The following is a 23,037-nucleotide window of genomic DNA, read 5'->3' on the forward strand; positions in this document are numbered from 1 at the left end:
TTCTTTCTTTGAAATTTCATGTTTGAAACCACAGTTTCTTATAATTAATTGGAATTTGCATATTTCATAAAAATTAAGTTAAGGTATACGTTCACAAAAAGAAAAGGACGTACTAAAATCAATTAAAAAGTTATAGGCAGAACCACTTTAAAAAAGATGAAAATTATAAGTTTACTTTTTAGCTCTCCCTGTAACATGTTCATTCATTTATTAATTACCTATTCATTATACAGATTTATCATTTCGTAACGATTTAAATATAACAATGGTGACATCTATAACATGTACCTATGTCTACAGTTTTTGTTAATAACGTTTTTAGGCAAACACCCTATATATACATACGTGATTTCTACCGTTTACTTTTTGGTTTGTAAAGCAAATTCACACACAAAGGATTTAAAAAAATGTATTAATATTTAATCAATAGACAAATATATGTCTAGCAATACTGAAACGTCAGGCAAATATTGAAGAGGCTCTGAATTATATATTTCCACACAGCTCAAATTATACAGAGGAATAAATGTTGTATATTCTAAATTATTATGAAGATCTTGCTTCTCACAAAAAATTAGTTTCAATTCCTGTTCAATAGATTTGGCTCCGCCTAATTAGACCTATTGCATATTTTGATCAAATAAATCTTATTGCTTATATTTTGAGTTCAACTTTTTTATTAAAATCGAATAAAATTGATAGTGAAAAAATTAAATGTTTGATAGTCATTCAGTTTAATAATTAGAAGCTCAGTGGTCATTAGCATTCCTTTACTATGATTCACTTCAACGGCTACAAATTCATCATTTTTAGTAACTTATTATAAAACTTCTTTCAAGTGTAATTGAATAAATTGGTAATTAATTGAAAATATAGTTTAAATTTATTTGATATTTGCAATAACTTTCTATAAACATCAAATGATTTGAATTGAACAATAAAACTTATTATATTTTAAACACCTAAATAATTAATCATTCTTGTGGTTGGACGCCACTGATGAGCGCTGATGATTTGTTTTGTTACCTACCAACTCTCCACTATTAACAGGTGTGGCTGGCTGCTTTTAATAGTTTAAATAAACATATCGACAAAATTATGACAAGTGGTGTCCCACTACAACACAATACCTGATAATATCCTTATCAAAATTATAAAATCACCTTTTATCTATTGCTTATTATCAGTCCTGTCACCAATAACTGACACTCAAGTCACTGTTTAAATTTCTCATAAGGATTAATCACAGGAAGTTCACAAACAATAAACGTGGAAACTATCATATAAAATGGTTCGAATGAAAAAAATCAATACAGGTTTTAGGGTATACGCAATAAACGCGTCTCTTTAAAAGGCCTAATATAGTTTTTGATTAAACGTATAAAGAACTCGTTCATATCGTACACCGCATACGGTAAAAACTGTGTTACGTTACGTTGTCGAATAGGTTAGGAAAAGAAACGATTGGGAGGGGAATGAAGGAAGGTTGGATGAGGTGACTTCTCGACTGCTTATGCATCGACAGCGTCGGAGTCGCGGGAAAGAAAATCATTTTTTGATAGTGAAATTCGTTAAAATAAATAACTCAACTATATTGACATTGAATATACTTAAGTTTTTTATGGGGATATCATCTTTGATACTAGTAATACCATACGTGTCTTAAATCATTTGAATCGTGGATATCTAAGCAGAAACTTCGATCTTCATATCAGTATTTCTTTTCTCGCTATAAACTGATCAAATCAACATTCGAGTTCATTAAACTGAATTTGATAATTATTATTCATAAACTCTTCTGCAGAATAGCATAAAACTAGGTTCATTTCCGTAAAATCAAATTAACCAAAATGGAAACAAGGTAACGAGTAATTTGCATGCTGAGTTCATGGTCTGAACGAAAAACTAAATAAAGTTAAACAATTACTAGAATTTAACCAAAGAAAAAAAACTATTTAGGTCAAGTTGTTTATATCAATTTAAGGTTTGAGAAAACCTTGAGTGAGGAATAAGACATAATTATTAATTGTGAATATTTTTTATGTAAAGGCCGATTTATAAACTTGACTTTCCGTTTGCCGTTGCCGTTCGAGGGTGACGTTTGACGTTCGTAGCCAATTCTACAACCTATTCATAAACTCGACGTTGTTGCCGTCATGCTAACCTATTCTTTTTGACGTGTGTACTGCTTTTTGTTTTCGTGATATTCTTAAATTTTTGATTGTAATAAGATATTATGAAAAATAACGAAGCAAAAATTAGCGAAGTCAAAAGACCACCATAAACAAACAGAAAGAGAAATAACCATAAAATTACGCTCTAACTTCATATGTCAAAATCACGTGACAAACGAAACGGATATAATTGGTTGTTTTTATTGCTACGAACAGCCGACGGAAAAAGATAAAATTCGTTTATAATGTTGAAAGTAACCAACGGCTTTTCAATGTTTTTATATTTGTCACGGCAAACAGCAATGGCAGACGGAGAGTCAAGTTTATGAATCGGCGTTAATAACATAATTATACCATAAAAACAAAACGTATCCATTGTTTCTGGTAGAAAATCTATTTCCGAATATACGAGTAAAGAAACAATTTAATGGGTTTCTAATGATAATTACATTCTAACACAGAAGGTTATTGAAACATAAAATCAGTGAAAGTTGCATTCAATGAAGTTATTTGCTTCAAACCGCAATATCAAATTGGTAGACATCTATTAAATTCGATGGATTGTGGAGGAAAATTATCTCGATATAATAGTAGCTATATTTTTCTAACTTTCTAGTTATTTTTCATTTGAAGAAATCAGTTCATATAAGTATTGAAAAATTGTTAATAAATTTTCAATTTTTGTCTATGTTTGAATTGTTTCGATAAATCCATTTCTCATTACAAGTAACAATGCGTCTAATAAAACAATCATCTTTCGGAAGGGCTGTTTCGTTTGAATCTCGTTAATTCATGTGGTAATATTAAATAACTTTTATAAATTATATCTAATGATTTTTTCTGACGATGTATGGTATCTTTAGATGGTCCGAGTAAGTCCGATAATAATCGACGAGAGCTTGTTACTAGGTTAATCTTCTACCGCTTCTTTGTAACCTCAATAACCCACGCAAGTGGACGATCTGAGTGAGAACGATATCCAAACGTCAAATCTCCACTATTAAAGCAACGCTGTGCCGATCGCTCATTAACTAGGTCTTCAATTTCACATATTTTCCTTGTTGCCACGGATGTTTTAGACTTTTCTTTCCAATAACCTACTTAACAGTACACGATTTTCATATTTATCACACTTAATATTATTTATTATGATAAAGTATTGTGTCGTCAATAAACAACGAGCAAATAGAGAAGCAATTGTACTATTCACAGAATTGAAGTCAAATCTTAAACAGTTACATGTTCAAATTGAGGCATTTTACTCCTTTCCTGGTGAATGGATTGTCCTTTTCATTTTCTTGTTTCCTCTATGACCAGTATCCAAGACTAAAGAGACTATTTTTACCTACTTCATGAAGGTTTTTGGAATTTACTCTTTAAGAATCGATTTTCATATATAAGGGGCTCGGTATGAGAAAAATGTGAGGAGTAAAATCTATTAATGAATGACCTCGTTACGTTTTTGGTGCGCACCCTATGAGGCGCAACTCTAATTTGTCAGTGTCGACATACTTATATTGCTGTTTTTATTATAAATATCAATAATTAATATTGTTATTGTGAAGTTTTAATTTTTATTATTGTGTTCCGTTAAATTTAACTGAAAGTATTTTCAAATAACTATGGCAGAAAGAGGTGTAGATGATATTGCCGGAACATCTAACAAACACGTGGTTGCAAGGTACGTTATAATTCATGTATTATATGTATGAGCATGTGCCATTTGTATTTATTAAATATTTTAATAATTATCGATGTAGTTCATATAAATATATAATTGAAAACAACACATAAAATTAGATAATCAACCCAATATAAATTATCAATATTAATGTCCCGAGTACATGTCAAATTGTCGATAATTTAATTTTCTCGAGTGCGCGAATGCGCACTCGAGGAAATTATGAAACAATTTGACATGCACGAGAGGGCATTTTGGCAGACTATTTCCTGAGAAAAATTTAATTTAAAATAAACTTAATTCTGTGTTTAAAATTTGTTATTCTTTAAATTATACCGTAGTTGACGATCATCATATTGGCATTGACTTGGTATCTACGGTAACTTATTGACAACAGTTTTGTTCGTGAAAAAAGAAAAAATATTTCAAAATGTGTTTACGTTTTGGGCAGAATTCCACGCAAGTAATAGACGCCGCAGTGGATAAACTAACTCCACTGAATACGAAAAAGTCGAGAGATTCTGCGTGGCGACAGTTTCAACAATTTTGTGAAAATACACTTTGAACAAGGAAACTTCTGTCGCACAGCTGGCCGTAATTCTAAGAGATTTCGCTTTCAACATGAGACGTAGTGATGGGGAAGAATATAAAGAAGGTGTTGTCAAAACACTTTGGAATACAGTAGCGAAAATTTTGCAACAAAAATGTTATGAAGAGTTTAACATTATTTTCGATCCTTTTAAAGATGTAACGTTTGAATGCGCCAGAACTGCGAGAGACGCAAAAAGGAAGCAGTTGCAAAAGTGCCCTGAAAAAAGAAAAACAAGTGCATCTAGCTTATCAGGACAAGATATTGATAAAATGTGTGCCATTTGGGACGAGTCGACTCCGGACGGACTTCAACGCAAGTTCTTTCATATTGCTTCATATGAACTGGCGTGGAGAGGAGGAGAAGCATGTAATTGCCTTTTGAGTTACTTTGAAGAAGAATTTGACAACTACGGCAACCCTACAGGATGCATAGCTTATAATCCTATTTTTTCTAAGACAGCGCAAGGAGGGAGTCATAGGTTAATAGAAAAAAGATGGTTAGTCCAAAACACCACCGAGCCTGATAAATGCCCAATAAGGTATTTAATGTAAAGCATGATATCAAACAATCTATCATTATAAGTTTGCAGGCTTTTTAAAATGTTGAAAGAAAAAAGAGGAAAACATATTACGGTCGATCGTCTTTTCTTAACTGTAAACCCATCATGGATGAAAGAAACATCAAAAGGTTTTTTTAAAAATTGTCCAGTAGGACGAAATGAAATTTCAAAGTGGACAAGAGATGCAGCGGAAGCTATAGGAATTGACACGAAAAGAATAAAAGTGACAAATCACTCGAACCGTGCTGCGGCAGTTACTCAGCTTGCCAAGGTTGGGGTTTCAGAAAATCAAATTATGAAGGTTACCGGACACTCAAATCAGGCCTCGATAAAGAGTTACCTCCAAGTAAATAGTGAACACCACGAGGAAATTGTACAAAAAATGCGAAATGACAGTAGCGAAGTAACAATAAGAAGTTGTGGAAGCAGCATAGAAACACCATCGTCGGCCTCCAGTAAAGTTGTATATTCTAATTGCATTTTCAATAATTGTTCCTTTTCTTAAAATATAAAATTAAAACCAAATGATGTTTATTAATCCTAGACGAAAATTTGGCACTAGTGCAAATTATCGATAATTTGCACTAGTGCAGTATTATCGCTGAAATTTGATCGTTGCTAGGTAAACATAAAATATTACAGCTTTTTGGTTGGCTTCAATTTTTCGAAGGAAATATTCAATATTAATGTCCCGAGTGCATGTGAAATTGTCGATAATTTAATTTTCTCGAGCGCGCGACTGCGCACGAGAGGAAATTATGAGACAATTTGACATGCACGAGAGGGCATTTTGGCAGACTATTTCCTGAGAAAAATTTAATTTAAAATAAACAATAATTGTTCCTTTTCTTAAAATATAAAATTAAAACCAAATGATGTTTATTAATCCTAGACGAAAATTTGGCACTAGTGCAAATTATCGATAATTTGCACTAGTGCAGTATTATCGCTGAAATTTGATCGTTGCTAGGTAAACATAAAATATTACAGCTTTTTGGTTGGCTTAAATTTTTCGAAAGAAATAGTCGAGATTATTGACTATTGTAAAAAGTTTAATGTAAAATATTTCGTCGATTAGTTATAATAAATGTATATGAAATGAATAAATTGAATAATTATATATTTATATATGTATATTATTTTCATTAATTAACAAATTTACCCTTTTATACGGTATCAATCTTTTTTAAGTTAAATAAACTCTTTTTGCGTCTGATTATACTATCGCACTTAAGGAGTAAACTCCAGTCGTGCGTCGGAGCTGACACACACAATTTTTTAGGCACATGTCAGCTTCAGAATATTAGAATGAATTGATAGTATTTCCAGTAAGGTTCTCAACAGGCACCTAATGCTTGTTTTTGTGATAGTTTTTGAATTATCTGAATTGCTTTTATTGTTATTTAGTTATTGTATTTGTTATCCTAGTCTTCTTATTTAGTACAGTATTATAGTTATTTTCTAAGCCTATTTTTTTCTAAAATTTCAGCGTCAACTTCCCTGTAATTTCTTTAGAAAATTTGACCATTATATTCCGTTCAACCTTCTTATTTAGCCCCATGGCTCTTTTCGATGCTTATTTTATTAAAAATTTATGAACCATTTTTATACCATTTAAAAGTATTTCTTCCCAATGTTTGGGTGGTGTATTTATTTTCTCACTCAATTAGCGACGTGGTAAAGTTTTTTCACTACTTATTTTCTCAATAATTTTGTAAAGAGAAGTTGAGATTTACTGGACTAGGGAGAAGTATGCTCCATTATTTTCAATACTTGCACCTTTCCTGGTTATGATGAGAATGTACTAAATAAATCTAGAGTGTAAGATTCATAACTTCAGTAATCATCACACAGTCAAACCTTCGAACTTACATCAAGCTATTCTGATTCCCTTTAACATGTCAGACTTTTGCATCATACTTGATTATTGTCACCAGAAATAGTAAAGGTATCAGTGCCCATATCTCCATTTAGAAACAGGGATTGTTTCCACAGTTTACTTTTCGTCAAACTGTACGCGGCTTTAAGTCATTCGGGTATTTTATTTAGCCACCATTTCTCTCGAACAAGCTTTTCATAATAAATCAAATACTGTTAAGAGATAAATTAAAGATTTTCAAAGTATTAACGTGACGAGAAGTTATAAAAAAAACTCTAGACATCAAAGTATTTATATTACTATAAAATATAAAAGTTTATTGAAATCAAACAGTAACATCATTTGATGTTTTGTTTATATATAATCTCTTTTAGTTATTTCAAATATGCGTTGGCGTTTTATTTGCATTACGTAGTGTTAACGGTACGTGCAAGTATGACCTCATCATAAAAGACGCTGACGTACCTATTACTTTCTATTTAAAGCTTCCTACACTGGAATACATAAATTGTTAAACATTTTATAACAAATATACACCGCGGTTATAATTGATTATTAAAGAAAGAAATAGTTGCTAGTTTTTTTAACTAACTAAAATAATTATCACACTACTCCACTACCATGAATTTGCTATTAAATTATTGGGTAATTATACACTTTCACGGTCACCTGGTTTTTTGGCTCTAGAAAATCGAAAAATGGATGGATTTTAATGATTTTGATCTCAAAATGTTCCATTTTACGGCGATTTATAAAAAAATTAGTAGAAATAGCTGGGATGAAAATTTCTCATAGTTTTACTGTTTTAAATCGTAAAAAAAACGGTTTTGCAAAATAATCCTTTACAAAAAATTATGGTAATTATTCACATTGACTCTAGAAAATCGAAAAATGGATGGATTTTAATGATCTTGGTCTCAAAATGTTCCATTTTACGGCGGATTTATAAAAAAATTAGTAGAAATAGCTGGAATTAAAATTTCTCATAGTTTTACTGTTTTAAATCGTAAAAAAAACGGTTTTGAAAAATAATCCTTTACAAAAAATTATGGTAATTGTTCACATTGGCTCTAGAAAATCGAAAAATGGATGGATTTTAATGATCTTGGTCTCAAAATGTTCCATTTTACGGCGGATTCATAAAAAAATTAGTAGAAATAGCTGGAATGAAAATTTCTCATAGTTTTACTGTTTTAAATCGTAAAAAAAACGGTTTTGCAAAATAATCCTTTACAAAAAATTATGGTAATTATTCACATTGACTCTAGAAAATCGAAAAATGGATGGATTTTAATGATCTTGGTCTCAAAATGTTCCATTTTACGGCGGATTTATAAAAAAATTAGTAGAAATAGCTGGAATTAAAATTTCTCATAGTTTTACTGTTTTAAATCGTAAAAAAAACGGTTTTGCAAAATAATCCTTTACAAAAAATTATGGTAATTGTTCACATTGGCTCTAGAAAATCGAAAAATGGATGGATTTTAATGATCTTGGTCTCAAAATGTTCCATTTTACGGCGGATTCATAAAAAAATTAGTAGAAATAGCTGGAATGAAAATTTCTCATAGTTTTACTGTTTTAAATCGTAAAAAAAACGGTTTTGCAAAATAATCCTTTACAAAAAATTATGGTAATTATTCACATTGGCTCTAGAAAATCGAAAAATGGATGGATTTTAATGATCTTGGTCTCAAAATGTTCCATTTTACGGCGGATTTATAAAAAAATTAGTAGAAATAGCTGGAATTAAAATTTCTCATAGTTTTACTGTTTTAAATCGTAAAAAAAAACGGTTTTGCAAAATAATCCTTTACAAAAAATTATGGTAATTGTTCACATTGGCTCTAGAAAATCGAAAAATGGATGGATTTTAATGATCTTGGTCTCAAAATGTTCCATTTTACGGCGGATTTATAAAAAAATTAGTAGAAATAGCTGGAATGAAAATTTCTCATAGTTTTACTGTTTTAAATCGTAAAAAAAACGGTTTTGCAAAATAATCCTTTACAAAAAATTATGGTAATTATTCACATTGGCTCTAGAAAATCGAAAAATGGATGGATTTTAATGATCTTGGTCTCAAAATGTTCCATTTTACGGCGGATTTATAAAAAAATTAGTAGAAATAGCTGGGATGAAAATTTCTCATAGTTTTACTGTTTTAAATCGTAAAAAAAACGGTTTTGCAAAATAATCCTTTACAAAAAATTATGGTAATTATTCACATTGGCTCTAGAAAATCGAAAAATGGATGGATTTTAATGATCTTGGTCTCAAAATGTTCCATTTTACGGCGGATTTATAAAAAAAATTAGTAGAAATAGCTGGGATGAAAATTTCTCATAGTTTTACTGTTTTAAATCGTAAAAAAAACGGTTTTGCAAAATAATTCTTTACCAAAAATTATGGTAATTATTCACATTGGCTCTAGAAAATCGAAAAATGGATGGATTTTAATGATCTTGGTCTCAAAATGTTCCATTTTACGGCGGATTATATAGAATATAGTACGAAAATATTCACGAAAATTGATTGTTTTTCATCGATTTCATTTTAAGCTATAAAAACTGAAAAAATCATTCTTTTTGGTTTTTTTTAAATTGTTTATTAATTTATGTAGAATACAAAAAAAATATAAGAACTTTATCTGATAATGAGATAATTTTTTGTAAAAGATTATTTTGCAAAACCGTTTTTTTACGATACAGTAAAACTATGAGAAATTTTCATTCCAGCTATTTCTACTAATTTTTTTTATAAATCCGCCGTAAAATGGAACATTTTGAGACCAAGATCATTAAAATCCATCCATTTTTCGATTTTCTAGAGCCAAAAAACCAGGTGACCGTGAAAGTGTATAATTACCAATTATTCTATTATTATGCACAGAATTAAAGTAATAATTGGCAAGCAGTTATGCCAATAATTATTGTGTTTTTACCATATATGTAATACTTTTATATGGACTGTTTAAACGGGAAGTAATGTCCCACTGTTAAGGTGCCGACAATATACTATTTCCTCACTCGTTCCAGATACTTCGTACAAGTTGCTTATGCTTGAGAATGCGCAGAACCGAGCTGAAACCTCGGAGGATAGAGAAAGCGTTATCATTCTGTTTTCCTTAGTCGAAACATATATGGTTTTTACCACTTTTTGGAATTAATTTATGGCCGTGGCTTCATAGTATTGATGTGTGTTTAAAAACACTTATTCATTCATAAATATAACAGTGGTCCTAAATAGGGGTCACAGTCTTACAAAGCCGAGATATTTTTTTAAATTTAATACACTTTATCAGATATTTTATGAACATTGAGTATTATAGCTCGGGTGTTTCTTGCTTGGGAGATAATTATTAAAATGTTTAATGTATTAAAGTTAAAAATTAAAAAATTATTGAGAAAATATGATCAATTTTTTTGTGGATGTCACAAAATTAACAGTAGAAATAGAAGGTACAAAATCAGTCTGTTGTAACCGTACGAGAAGCCAAAACCAAGCAAAAACGAGTTCACATATTGCTGATAAAGACGAAATGAAGAATTTGGAAGCTATAAAAGATTATATTTCTTTGCACAAATGATTTTCAGCTTACCAACAAGGCCGCTATACTGTTCCACCTGTTGCATTAATAACTCCCAAAATTACAATAATCATTGTTTACGTCGGCAACCATTTTAGCAGACATGAAAAAATTTCCAAAGTATTAGCAGGCGTCTCATTTTTATCTCGCTTATCTTTACAGAAACTCGAGGGGCAATGAATCATGGTAAAACTTTTGCTGCAGGAAATTGGCAAACATCGGGAAAAATAATCCATTATGTAGAATGTATTGAATAGTTATTTATACAACAAGTGCAAAAAGTAAGTGTTTATTGCACGCGACGTGAATTTGTCTAAACGAGTCCATTATCCCGAGTTTGACAACACGTCGAGTGTAATAACCACTTTTTACACGAGTTGCATACAATATTTTTTCTATGTTCATGAAACAAAAAATGTTTTATTTATCTGTGGAAAAATAAAAAGCGTAATTTGATAGCAAAATATTCAATAATTAATTAACACTGTAACGGTGTAATATTGAGAAAGTTAGGAACTAGTAATTAGGAATAATTTAACTATCATTATTTGTACCAATAATATTAAAAGTAAATGTACAATTTTTGCAATTTTCAATTTCAATATTTCTCAGTGAATTATTTTTTAATTCTATTTCTTGATTTGTGACTTCTCTAAATGTACTAGTACTTGGTATCTGTACATTTTCATTTTCTACAGCTGGAAATATTTGTTTTGCAATATTGAGTTTATTTGCACGTGATTGCTCAACGTATATTTCCGCTATTGTCGATGATTTCCATCCGCTATTCTCCAAATTCAGAAATTTTGCAATTTCGTGTATGTACGATATATATCGATCAAATTCAATCCTTCTTCAACCTCACATTTAATGACAGAACTTCGTTCTTTGTCAGTTTTTGAACGTGGTACTTTCACAATTAATATTGAACCTACTTCTTCTATGTCTTCAATACTCAATTTTTGGAGCTCATCTCTACGACATGCCCCTGCGATGCCAATTATTAGTAATTTTCGAATGTCATACAAAAGCTAAACAATAATTACTGGCTATCATATACTAGGAATTCGGAGCTTCTTTTAGAAATTTATAAATGTGTCCTCTATTAAATACTTTTTTGACCGAAATCTGTTTCTGCTTCGTAAATGCCATTAGTTTTTTATAATTTTTAATATTAAAATCTTCTTTTATAGAAAGGCAAACTCTCACCATTGAGTACTTAGACCAAAGTGATGAGGGTTCAATATCTTTCAATCTTTTCGAAAAATATGCAAGATTTTTTGTAAGATTTACAACTTTTTAATCGAAGCACCATTGTTTAAAACGATTATCACGAATTTCATATGGTTTTCTTTTCTTACTAGGTAATAAGTTTAATGACGCTGTTATTTCACTAACTTCTGGTGGGGTCCCAACAAATTCTTCTTCTTCACTATCATCTATTTTTTCAATAATAATACCCATTTTTAACCTTTGTTTAAAGGCTTCTTGACACTTTGTTATTTTTAAATTGGTGTAAACCCGTCACAAAATATTTAATAAAATCTGACGTAAGGAATTTTTTTAATTTACTTATGGAAGCTTTCTTAGGGGCAGCCATCATGCGTCCAATATTAATCTATGAAATACGTTGAATTGCATACAATTTCTTGCACGTTGTCTTGCACTATGTCAAGCTGCCTTAATTGTCAAAATTACTTTTTGACTGACACTTCGAGAACTGCAGAGTATGTTTGAGGCATTTGCGTTTGTGTTTATAAGTTGTAATCATATGGCATTTCAGAAATAAAATGCATTTTCACAAAAGTGTAAATATTTCGCTCATTTGAATTTTTGTTTTTGTCTTGATCACAAACCTCTGTACTATAATGAGTGCAATAAATATTTATTGCACAACCTAGTGCAATAAACATGTACTTATTCCAGTAAATATAGTTCAATAAAGTTGTGTTTATTACATGAACGTAGAAAAATACAATAATGTACTGGTATGAAATAAAATCTATCATTAATCATTTTTCCACAAAATACGGCTGAAAAATTTTTACTGAACTAACAAACCAAAGGATGTAAATAACTTTTTGCAAGTCTTAGTCCTCGAATAATAATTTTTAAATGCGATCGTGTGTGATTCCTTTTTGTGGACTATTTTTTAGATTAATCTAATTACGTGCAGACCAGCGTCACCACTTTACTAGGTTAATGAAAATGGCCTCTGGAGATCTTATTCACTTTAATATAATCCACATCAGTAGCGTAGAACCAAATAATCACTGCAGGGAATTCTTTAAAAGATTAAAAATTCTGACTCTTCCTTCTTTATTCACCTTTGAATTAGTACGCTTAATTCGTAAACATGCTCCTTCAATTTCAAAAAGGTGGTTGCTATCCACTTAGGAACGCAGAGCACGACCTCTACCTACCAACTCCACGTTCAGAAGTGGTTGAGGGCTCAATATTATACAATGCAAAAAAATGCACAATCACTTGCCAATTGAAATCAAATCGATATCATATTTTCCCGCTTTCCGTAATAATTTGAGGGCACATTTACCGAAAAGTGCCTTCTACTGTGAATGTAATTTTTGCTTTGGACTTATATATTAATTATTACCTATTACTATTACTTATAATTTTGTTACTCATTGTGGTTTGTTTTGTACATTGAAATAATATTTTATTTGTTTCTTTATTTAGTTATTTTTATGTTTGTTTTTGTTTACAAATTGTAACATTTCTTTGACAATGAAGCATTTTTCTCTATCTCTATTGAATTGAATATTATTTCAATCAATTTCTTTAATTTCCTATTTCTTAGACCTTTTGATATATTAATGCAACTAAACGTTCTTGATTTTAGATCTCTTCTGTTTTAAAATTAGTTTTTTTAATAATTTTTGGAAGAAAGATAAAATTTGACGTTTCGTCTTTCCTTAAGTTTTTATCAAAACCAAATTTAGGTGCATTAAACTGATATATCTAAGCTATTCTTGATTCTAAATGAAAATTTTGAATGACATTAAATTAAAAAGTTATTTGTTGTTATTTGCTACATCATTTCGTTATTATCTATTTAAGCCGTAGAAAAAGTATAGTGTACATTCCGCATAAATTACTAATTTCCCAGTCATGATTTGCAAACTACATACTCGTGGGTACTGACTATCATTCCTTGTTCTTTAAACAATATACTATATAAATTGTAACGAGACCAAATTCAGTTAAAGCTGGAAAAGGCCGTTGCACTTTCTCAATTCCAGAGTGGTATAAATTACGTTAGACAAATGGAAGCAGTGTCTCTCTGATGTAGAAGTCGATGTCGAATTGGTATTTTAGGAAAGCTTGCAGCTCCATAGAATGTTCTAATTTTGGTACTGGCATCGAATAAAAAGCTCATAATGAAGACGAATCGTTTGATTGAGCAAAACACTAGAGATAACGCATTCTCAGAAAAATCAATGGTTTTTTATGTTGACTGCCAATTGATAAAATTCTTGAATGCCACATTGTGCTGCATCGACTTCATCAAAATTATTCGAACTAATCGAAACTAACAAAGCACAAGATAGAAATTCAGAAAATGGCACAATTAATTTCTGTTAAAAAATGTCATCATTATAGTAACAACGCAACATACATACTTACGCTTTTGACTTGACGATTGAATTGCCAAGATTATTCAATTGGAAAGAATAAGAACTGTCATTTTGTGATAGTTATACGAGGTCTGGCTATTAAATAACGAGACTGGTTACGAAAAAGGGTTTTATTATAAAAATTATTCATTTTCCATTGATTGAAGTAGAAGTCTTCTTTGGTGTTTGGAAGTCTGCCGTTTTGTACCGCTTCCATCGACTCAAATCGGGTCCCTTTCAAAGCAGATCCTATTCTAACTTTTCAAGGAAATCTGAGCAGACCTCTTGAGCTTTTGGTCAGATTTTTTGGCGCCAACTTCCCACAGACTTTTATTATGTGTAATTCCTCGTGTAAAATTTTTCTAACCGTTTCTTTTTTGGCGTTTACTTCTTCAGCAATCATCCGGATGCTCATTCGACGATCTGCACACACAATTTGGTTGATTTTGGTTAGTTACAGAAATGAAATAGTCACAGGACGCCCTGGGCACTGGTTATCTTTTACATTTCTCAAAAACACGCGTACGAGATAGAGAATTGTCCCCATAGGCCTCTTGCAGCAATTTATAGCACTCGGTCGGAGCTTCAACGAGAAATTTGAGATTGAGATTACTCCTGTTTTTCGTCACACATGGTTTTTGGCACGAGGAAAAACCACATTCGTTTCATACGAGTATAGACAAGTTATCTAGATACCCAACGCACTAGTCGTCTTTTACCCCATCCGTCTAGAGCGCCCTCTAAGCGCGCAGTCTCGTTATTTAATAGCCAGACCTCGTAGATAAAATATTCAAATTGGAGTTATCCAAACAACACCCACCCCGTTTCTCATCAATCATGTGAAGTTTTAATAGCTATACTTATTGCCAAAGCTTCCTCAAATCATTACTATCAATTTAAAGCGAAGTTAAAAAATTTAACTCTATCGATCTAATGCAAAAGCAATTTATAAAGAAAACTATAATAGCTTTCGATGAAATAAATTAATGAAATAATTCCAAAGCTTCCAAATCAGTTTTTGTTTTTGCTACCGGAATATGCGGCAATTAAAAATGTTTTGAGCAAAATCGTAATTTTAATGTAATATCTTTAACCAAAAGAATTCAATTGTTCCACTAAATTATCTTACTACTCCTGATGGTAACCATTAATCATCTAGTTAAGCGTACAAAGTGCCCCTTGTATTACCACTCATTAACGTATCGTCTCGGATTACTTAATTCTTGTCTTATATCAATGCGAATGTGAAGAATCATAAATCTACCTACCTAACCTCTAATACTAGTGTATTCGTTAAGATTTATTGTACACTGACCGCTCCTAATAGGAACCAACGTCATAGTTAAGTGATTCAAAATGTCCCTTAGACACTTGAAGTTCCATTAACGTATCAAATTACTCACTTTTATTTTCTATTGTTGTGACTCTAACGACCATACATATAATTAATTATGGCTTTTGTATACAATAAAATTTGTATTTAAGAGAGCATAAACACGGATAGTGGTTCTTGAGAGTCTTAACATTTAACCAGTACAGTAGTTAGGTTATTGAAACAACTCTATTTATTTATATTTTTACTTGATAATTAGCTTTTTAAAAAATTGTGAATTGAGTTGATTAACTCACTGGATTATCTGTTCGTTAGATTCTTTCCTTGAGAACCTACCGTACATGAGTGTACGTAGAGCTTTCAAAAATTAGGATTTCTAGATAATTTATAAAATTAGCATCTTTTTACATTGATGTAAATAAACGAAAAGGTGAAAAGAGTTTAATAAGGGCTCAAATGAACAATATTCGAATCTATTATACAGGATTTTTCTCTAGAATTCTATCAATATTGGATTCATTTCTTCTCAAATTTAATAAAATCTATAGATCTTCAAAAGTCGTATCGATGAATATTTCGGATAAAAGAAAAGAAAATATGATAAAAGACAGAAAAAATAATAAGATAAGCTTGGTGATTTGAAAGGCCATTTGATCGCACTATGAGAAGAAAGAATTCTATGATTAAAAGTATTTTCAAAAAGAGAACTATATCTTCTAACAGACTTAGTTAATATTCCTATTGATGCTTCTGCAAGTGATAACTACCTGCCATAAACTAGTGTTTGCGTTGTTGGAATTGGTTGTCTTTTTGTATATGTTACAGGAAAAGTAGATTGTTAGGGAGAGTTGACTCTGCCTAGGAGGAAGAGTTAACTCTTACTAAAAGTTTCAGTAAAAGTTGGATGAGAATAAACAGATCAACTTTACCTAGGAAGAGTTAACTATGCCTACTGTGGTTTAGTAAATGTTTCTTCCGAGATGTTGCTCTTCTCATATAACTGCGCGCGCATATCTTTGTTTTGTTTATGTTTATTCCAGCTCTAGTTGTTTACTGTCTTTACCGTTGTCTTCATCAGCGACCAAGGATTCAGTACATTTCAACTATGGAGTGTAGAGAAAGAGGAACGTCTCTGGGTTAAAAAATGTGAGCTGATTTTTGATGGTTAAATAGGTGGCGCTGATTATAGAGGGTATTCGCTTGAATTTTACGCGCTGATTTGAAAATAACTGTATAATAATGCTTTAAATAATGCACCGTGATAATGAAATTAGTAGTATTAAAATAATGAAACGATTAACAAAACAGAATCTCGTTAAATTAACTTTATTATTTAGCTATTTATTTGGTTTAGATAATACATATATTCTAATATGAAAAAAAAGTAGAATCATGTAACAATAATGAAATAGTATAAAAAAACATTTTGGTTGATTAAAATAAAATATTGAATTTTATCCGTAACTAATATAATAATTATAGCGATATAATTAGATCAATAAAAATAATAGAATAATAAAAAAAATATTTCGGTTCATAAAAATAAAATATTGAACTTCATTAGCAACTAATATAATCGTTATAGTCATATAAAAATATCAATAAGAATAATAAAATAATTGAAAATAAAACATTTTGGTTCATAGAAATAAAATATTGAACTCTATCCGCAACAAATATAATAATTATGGTTTTGTTAAAATATCATTGGTAATTAGCTTATGCAAGCAGGTACAGAAATATATCAAGTTCTTAATAAAAAATAAAAATCTAATAAGATATTAAGAATTGCACAGCTTTTCACATGAATATAATCAAACGTCAGTCACAACTTTAATAATTTCTTATACAGTAAGTGTTTAACTTCAGATCTCAATCCCATAGTACAATCAGCGACACCAACAGAATTCAGACCATATTTTAAACGTACCGTCCATAAGAGATGTTCCTCCTTCTCTACACTCCATAATTTCAACAATTAGTTGCAGTTTGTTATAAAACTTCATTTATAGACCAGTAAACGAAGTAGTTTAAAGTTGTAAAGTTATCTACCTAATGTGTTAGGTGTGTTGAGGTTAGGTTAGGTTAGGCTAGGAGTTTTTGCTTTTTTATTTGTTTTTTATTTATTTTTTTTTATTTATTTATTAGGAAGACTGTTTTTCTTTACGGAAAGTCAACTTTCACTAATTCAAGGTAGTAAGAGTATAATTTCATTAGATATAGTCAACTCTGACTTTCTTGTTGATTTAAATATCACTGTTAATCAACTTTTCCTGAAAATATCAGTAAGAGTCGACTTTATCAAGGCCAAATCGATTTTCCCCTTGCAAAAAGTCAACTTTTACTAACTCAAGGCAGTAAGAGTATACTTTCCCTAGGTCTAGTCAACTCTGTCTAGTAAATGTTGTTCAAAATTTATCACTTTTCCCTTTTAATCAACTTTTACTAAAAAGTCCAGTAAGAGTTGATTTTTCCTAGGAAGAGTCAACTCTTACTGGAGAATCCACTTTTCCTGTAACATATATAATAAATCATTTAGCATTAAACGGCACAGACTATTGATGATACGAGAAATCGATTTAACATATCTATTTTATGAGGAAACAGTTTCTGTGAAAAAATATGCAAATGCATTATTTTCGCGAAAAATCAATAGATAAAATGAGAACTTAGTAATTTTTGTGAGGTTAGGTTAGGATAGGTTGTGTTAGAGACTGAAATAAAGGTAAACAAAAATAATTTTCTTCAATCAAATATTTCAATTGGATTGAAATCAATAACTTTTACATTTGAAAATCTTTTTTGATTTCTTCTATTAATGAAATGAACCGGTCTATTTTTGGTTCAGATTTATGACATTCTCGTCGCCATTTTTTTATGATTCTATGATTCTTCTATGATTTCTTTGTGATTGGCCTAGTCATGAGTGTAGCCTTCATTGCTGAGGCATCGATAGGCTAGCCAGCCATTTGTATGAATTATGCTTCCTGAAACGACGTGCGTTTTGTTATAAAAATGATGCATTTGCATACTGTTTTTACAGAAACTCTTCTGCGCATGTATCAATCATCATGACTTTTCACCCACAGATAGATCTTGATGAGATGTATCGAACAACGTTATCCATAGTTCCATATCTGTTAGCCTTCCTGAGGTAATGGCCACTTCCGGTATCTATGTTTCCGCATAAAATCGATACCATAAATCGATTTCTCGTATCAACAACAGTCTATGTCTAGAATTTACTCTTACCCATTAGACTTATGACAGGTTAAGTCTCTGAAACTCAAATAGTTTGTAGGTCTCTTTTGATTGGTTTAAAAAACAGGTTTACCTCTTTTTCCATTCCCTTAACTCTTTTTTTTAATTGTCATTTTCCTTAACAATTTACGTAAAAATTGTAAATAACCTTCATCAAGTGAATGCCTGAGAAGGATCATCATTAATATTTTCTCTATTTGGCGACATCATGATATTTCTACTATATTTCGATAAAAATTTTAACATACATTTAAAGCGAAATATTACTGTACATAAATTCTAACTACACGTTGAATACCAAATCAATTCAATGTAAAAACAGGTTAAGTCCTGGACTTGCTTAACTAGCTTAAAAACTGTCCGCTCGAAGACGGTAAATTATAATTCAAAATTTGACCAGAATGGCGCTCCTGTCGGACGAGGGACGAGATGTCATATGAACTTAGTTATTTTAGATAGAGTGAAGTATGCAGTGTTAGAAAATTTGATATTTCAAATGACTAGAGTCGTTAATTAAATATTGATATACAAAATCTAAACTATTCATGTAGTACAAAGTAATTTATGCGATAGTAGCGCCTCCCTAACGTAAAGAACTTGATGGACACTTTCTGTAGCACAGAGATAGTTCTTATACAAAAGTAAAGTAAAGAAATATAGACAACTAACAAAGCAATTCTGTACTGCACATTTTATAAGCTAGAGACCATATAAGTAATAATCCTATATGGACAGCAGTTAAAAAATTTCATACTTTAAATTTTTGCATTGCAGTTTTCAATTGAAAATTTATTTTTAATGTAATATTGTTCATCTAATATGCCAGTCTGTAAGTGATTTATAAGCTCTGATTGTTATGTATAAAATATGTAATATCTGTTGAAACATAACACGCCGTCGTCTAATTTCTTTAAAAATGTATAATACCCTCCTTGTGGTCTTGTAGTGAACATCTCGCGTATCCAAATTCTTTTTTTGTGATTTTTTACATCTAAAATTAATGCAATCATCGCTAATTTTGTCATGACAAAGAAAAAACCACATTAACAAGTGTCAATCGATAGTAAGATTTGATGTGATTTTCATTTAATCTAAACAAATTCAGACCGACGAGATTTATGGTTTTACTGAGTTTTCAACTACTTGACAAAATAAATTCAAATTATAAGCGAACTACAAGCGAAGTCACAAGCGAATTACAAGCGAAAAACCGCAGTTTCCGCAGACACCCGATAGAAAAATATCTGTCGGGATTCTTCAACAAGATTAACGTGATGTCTCTGATGTTGACGTTGATGACATGGCATCAGAAATCGATTAATCTAGGAATCGGTTCCTTGGACGAAATAAGGATTAAAATGTTGGACTAAATTGATTCAGTGAATCCATATTTCACCTTTTTGAAAATCGACATTCGATTTTTTCTGTTTTTGGTAAAAATCACAAAATTATTCACAATTAGCTGAATGTACTCGTAATATTACAATGTTACCGGTTGAAGTGTTAGTTATTCAAAAACTCTCTATATGTAATACAGTTGCAATGGAAAGGTCTTAAACGAAGAATTTGAACATTATCGCAGACAGATGGTCCAGGTAGACTAGTTATTATCGAATTCCCTGAACTAAAAAATTCTTGATTTTTCTGATAAGAGATTGTTTCTTATTTTGAAAAATGTTGTTCTAATGAAATAGCACTAAGACATCAGAGCAGCTTCTTTGAAAGCTGAAAATCAAAAGGGAATACTTACCCTTACTAACGAATAGAGGATCGGACTATCCATAAGCTCTTTGAGGAATAATAAATCAGTCTCATTGAATCTCTCTTCTTTGATTTCTTCATCATCTTCGTCGTCTTCATCTATGAATTTATGGACTTGTTGGAATGGAATGGTAGCTGAAGCAAAATGAGATAAATACTTAATAAATGACTTAAGAAAATTCATTATTTTAGTAGAAGGTAGTAGTAGAAATAAATTTGAAATAATAATAATAACTTGAATAAATAATTGAAAATGCAGTATTAATTCATTCAAAACGTGTCTGGGAGATTAAGTCTTATTTATAGAATCGTGTTATTCTTCAATGAGTAATGTTACGAGCAAACAGCTCCATTTGAGGATTTTCAATAATTTAGAGCGCGAATTTCCTAGAGAAGGATATATCGATAAACTTATGATAACACACGATTTCAAACGTAGTTGATTATCCTTCAGAACTCCTTCAGAATCGATTATTGTAACAGCAACAGCATGTGACTAGTAAATGGATCGTTATGTGACATATTTTTAGCAATCAGTTTGACAAGTATCAATAAAAAACCAAATTTGAATATGCTAGGAACTACTATCAACATGGCTGTTTAAATTATTTACCCAAATGACTAACTATTTATGCTTATGAAACCAAGCAGTTAACGACTAAAGCATGGGTCGGATGTTCTCTATTCTCTATGGAATGGAAAAAATTAAATTTCGAGCTGTAATTGAATTATTTACGACAACGTACAATTTTGGATAGCTGAATTCAAACGTATCAGTTTTACTATGAACGAGCGTTCGGGAAACTTGAAAACCAGCGAAGAAGTTTACCAAATGGTACTAGACAACCGTCGGATTCAGATTAGAGAGATGGAAGAGGCTATAGGACATCAAAATAACGCATGCCAAATACCGATCGAAGAATTATGCATGCTTATTGACGCGGCTTAAGCAGAATATGTCTGATTTTTGCATTGATTCATTTGATGGATAAAGTTTTGATTCACACTATATCGTAGGCGAGTTACCGAATCAGGCGTTCCACAGAACGCCTGGCATTTTAGTCGAGTTGAAGAGCCGCAGCTGTTAAAAAGCCGTTCGGCTACTCGCCTGGAATTCCAGGCGTTCTGCAAAACGCCTGGATTTCTCAGGCGAGGTACAGAACGGCTCGTCGAGTATTGTGGTTATGCAACTCGCCTGGAATATCAGGCGTTCTGCAGAACGCCGGAAATGACAAGCAATATACGGAATGATAAATAATAAAAACTATTAGGATTTGTGTGTAAAATTATTTATTCAATTACATATTGAATTTGTCACGGTTTTGTCGTTGTTATATATAAAAAATTTATAAAACATCAAGCCATAACAACTATTTGTCGAGTTAATTGTGCAGTACGATTTATTTTTGCAAAGCCCCGATTGGTGACAGCGACTGTTGAATTTGACATTTGCTTTTAGGCAAGAGCAAACTTTTGTAGAACACCTGGTTAGGTTAGGTCATGTTAGGCTCCACTCCTGGGAGCTGTAAGACCTTGAAGTTGGTGGAGTGGCTCAGTAACTTTCTTCTTGTGCCGTCTTGACGGACTGGTGGAGAGGAGTGAAGCTAAGAAACAGCTCAAAAATCCAAAGGATTAAGTGTTGTACGCTGATGCAATGACAATTTGTTGTCCTCCCGGCGTATGACACTCCCGAGGATTGAGGAGGGTGGTTTAGTGGGTGAGAGTCCCACACAAACTCACTGCATTTGCACCCGCCCGCTGTGAGGAAGGCATTAGCTTCCACCCCACCTCTGGGCAAAAATAGAAAAAAAAAAGGTTATGTTAGGTTAGGTGACGTGACTAACGATTTCATAGCGCGACTGATACGTTGTCGCATATACGAGAAACAAAACTCACCGGCAGTTTGTGTTATTATTTACTTCTGGCAAACAGAGAGAACAGAAAAATCGACGCATCGATCGACTAGTTTTTATTATTCATCATTCCGTATATTGTTTGTCATTTCCAGCGTTTTCCGTTCGGTAACTCGCCTGAGAAAGCCATGCGTTTTGCAGAACGCCTGGAATTCCAGGCGAGTAGCCGAACGGCTATTTAACAGCTGCGGTTCTTTAACTCGCCTAAAATGCCAGGCGTTCTACACAACGCCTGTTTCGGTAACTCGCCTACGACAACTACACTTGTAAAATGAAAAAATAGTCATGACAGTTAATTGCAAAGGACGAACCTGCCCCAAAATGGTAAAGACGGTTTCATTGACCAGAAAGGCATTGCGACCGTGTTTTGGCAAAGTTTTCAGATGGTGGTGATCAACTATATAAAAGAAAAGATGATAAGGTAAAAGCTTGATAAGGTGAAGGTATATACTGCCAAAAAGCCACCGCATTTAAAGAAAAAGAGAGTGCTTCTCCACCAGGACAATGTAGTTTCTAGATCTAATTTCGAAAGTGAACTATAAAAAATATTTCTGAAACGTGTGGATCGCCACTATGTGAATAAAATATAAAGATGTTTTTCCCTTGAACGTCTTTTTGTATTTCGCGTAATCAGTATCTATTTCGAAACAAAAAGTAATT

The 23,037-nt window shown here is 31.5% G+C and overlaps 1 protein-coding gene across 3 annotated transcripts in view; it reads right to left on the minus strand.

Annotated features, from left to right (window-relative positions):
• The window catches only part of LOC130442986 (protein PALS2), a 59,234-nt gene that overhangs the window by 29,967 nt on the left and 6,230 nt on the right, over positions 1 to 23,037 (minus strand). For all 3 annotated transcript variants that reach the window (XM_056777411.1, XM_056777412.1, XM_056777413.1), the window contains exon 2: positions 20,454 to 20,599. In XM_056777411.1, coding sequence (XP_056633389.1) covers positions 20,454 to 20,599 — 146 coding nt within the window. The remainder of the gene's footprint in view (positions 1 to 20,453; positions 20,600 to 23,037) is intronic.

The sequence above is a fragment of the Diorhabda sublineata genome, chromosome 4, assembly GCF_026230105.1.
Source record: "Diorhabda sublineata isolate icDioSubl1.1 chromosome 4, icDioSubl1.1, whole genome shotgun sequence".
NCBI classification, from domain to species: Eukaryota; Metazoa; Arthropoda; class Insecta; order Coleoptera; family Chrysomelidae; genus Diorhabda; species Diorhabda sublineata.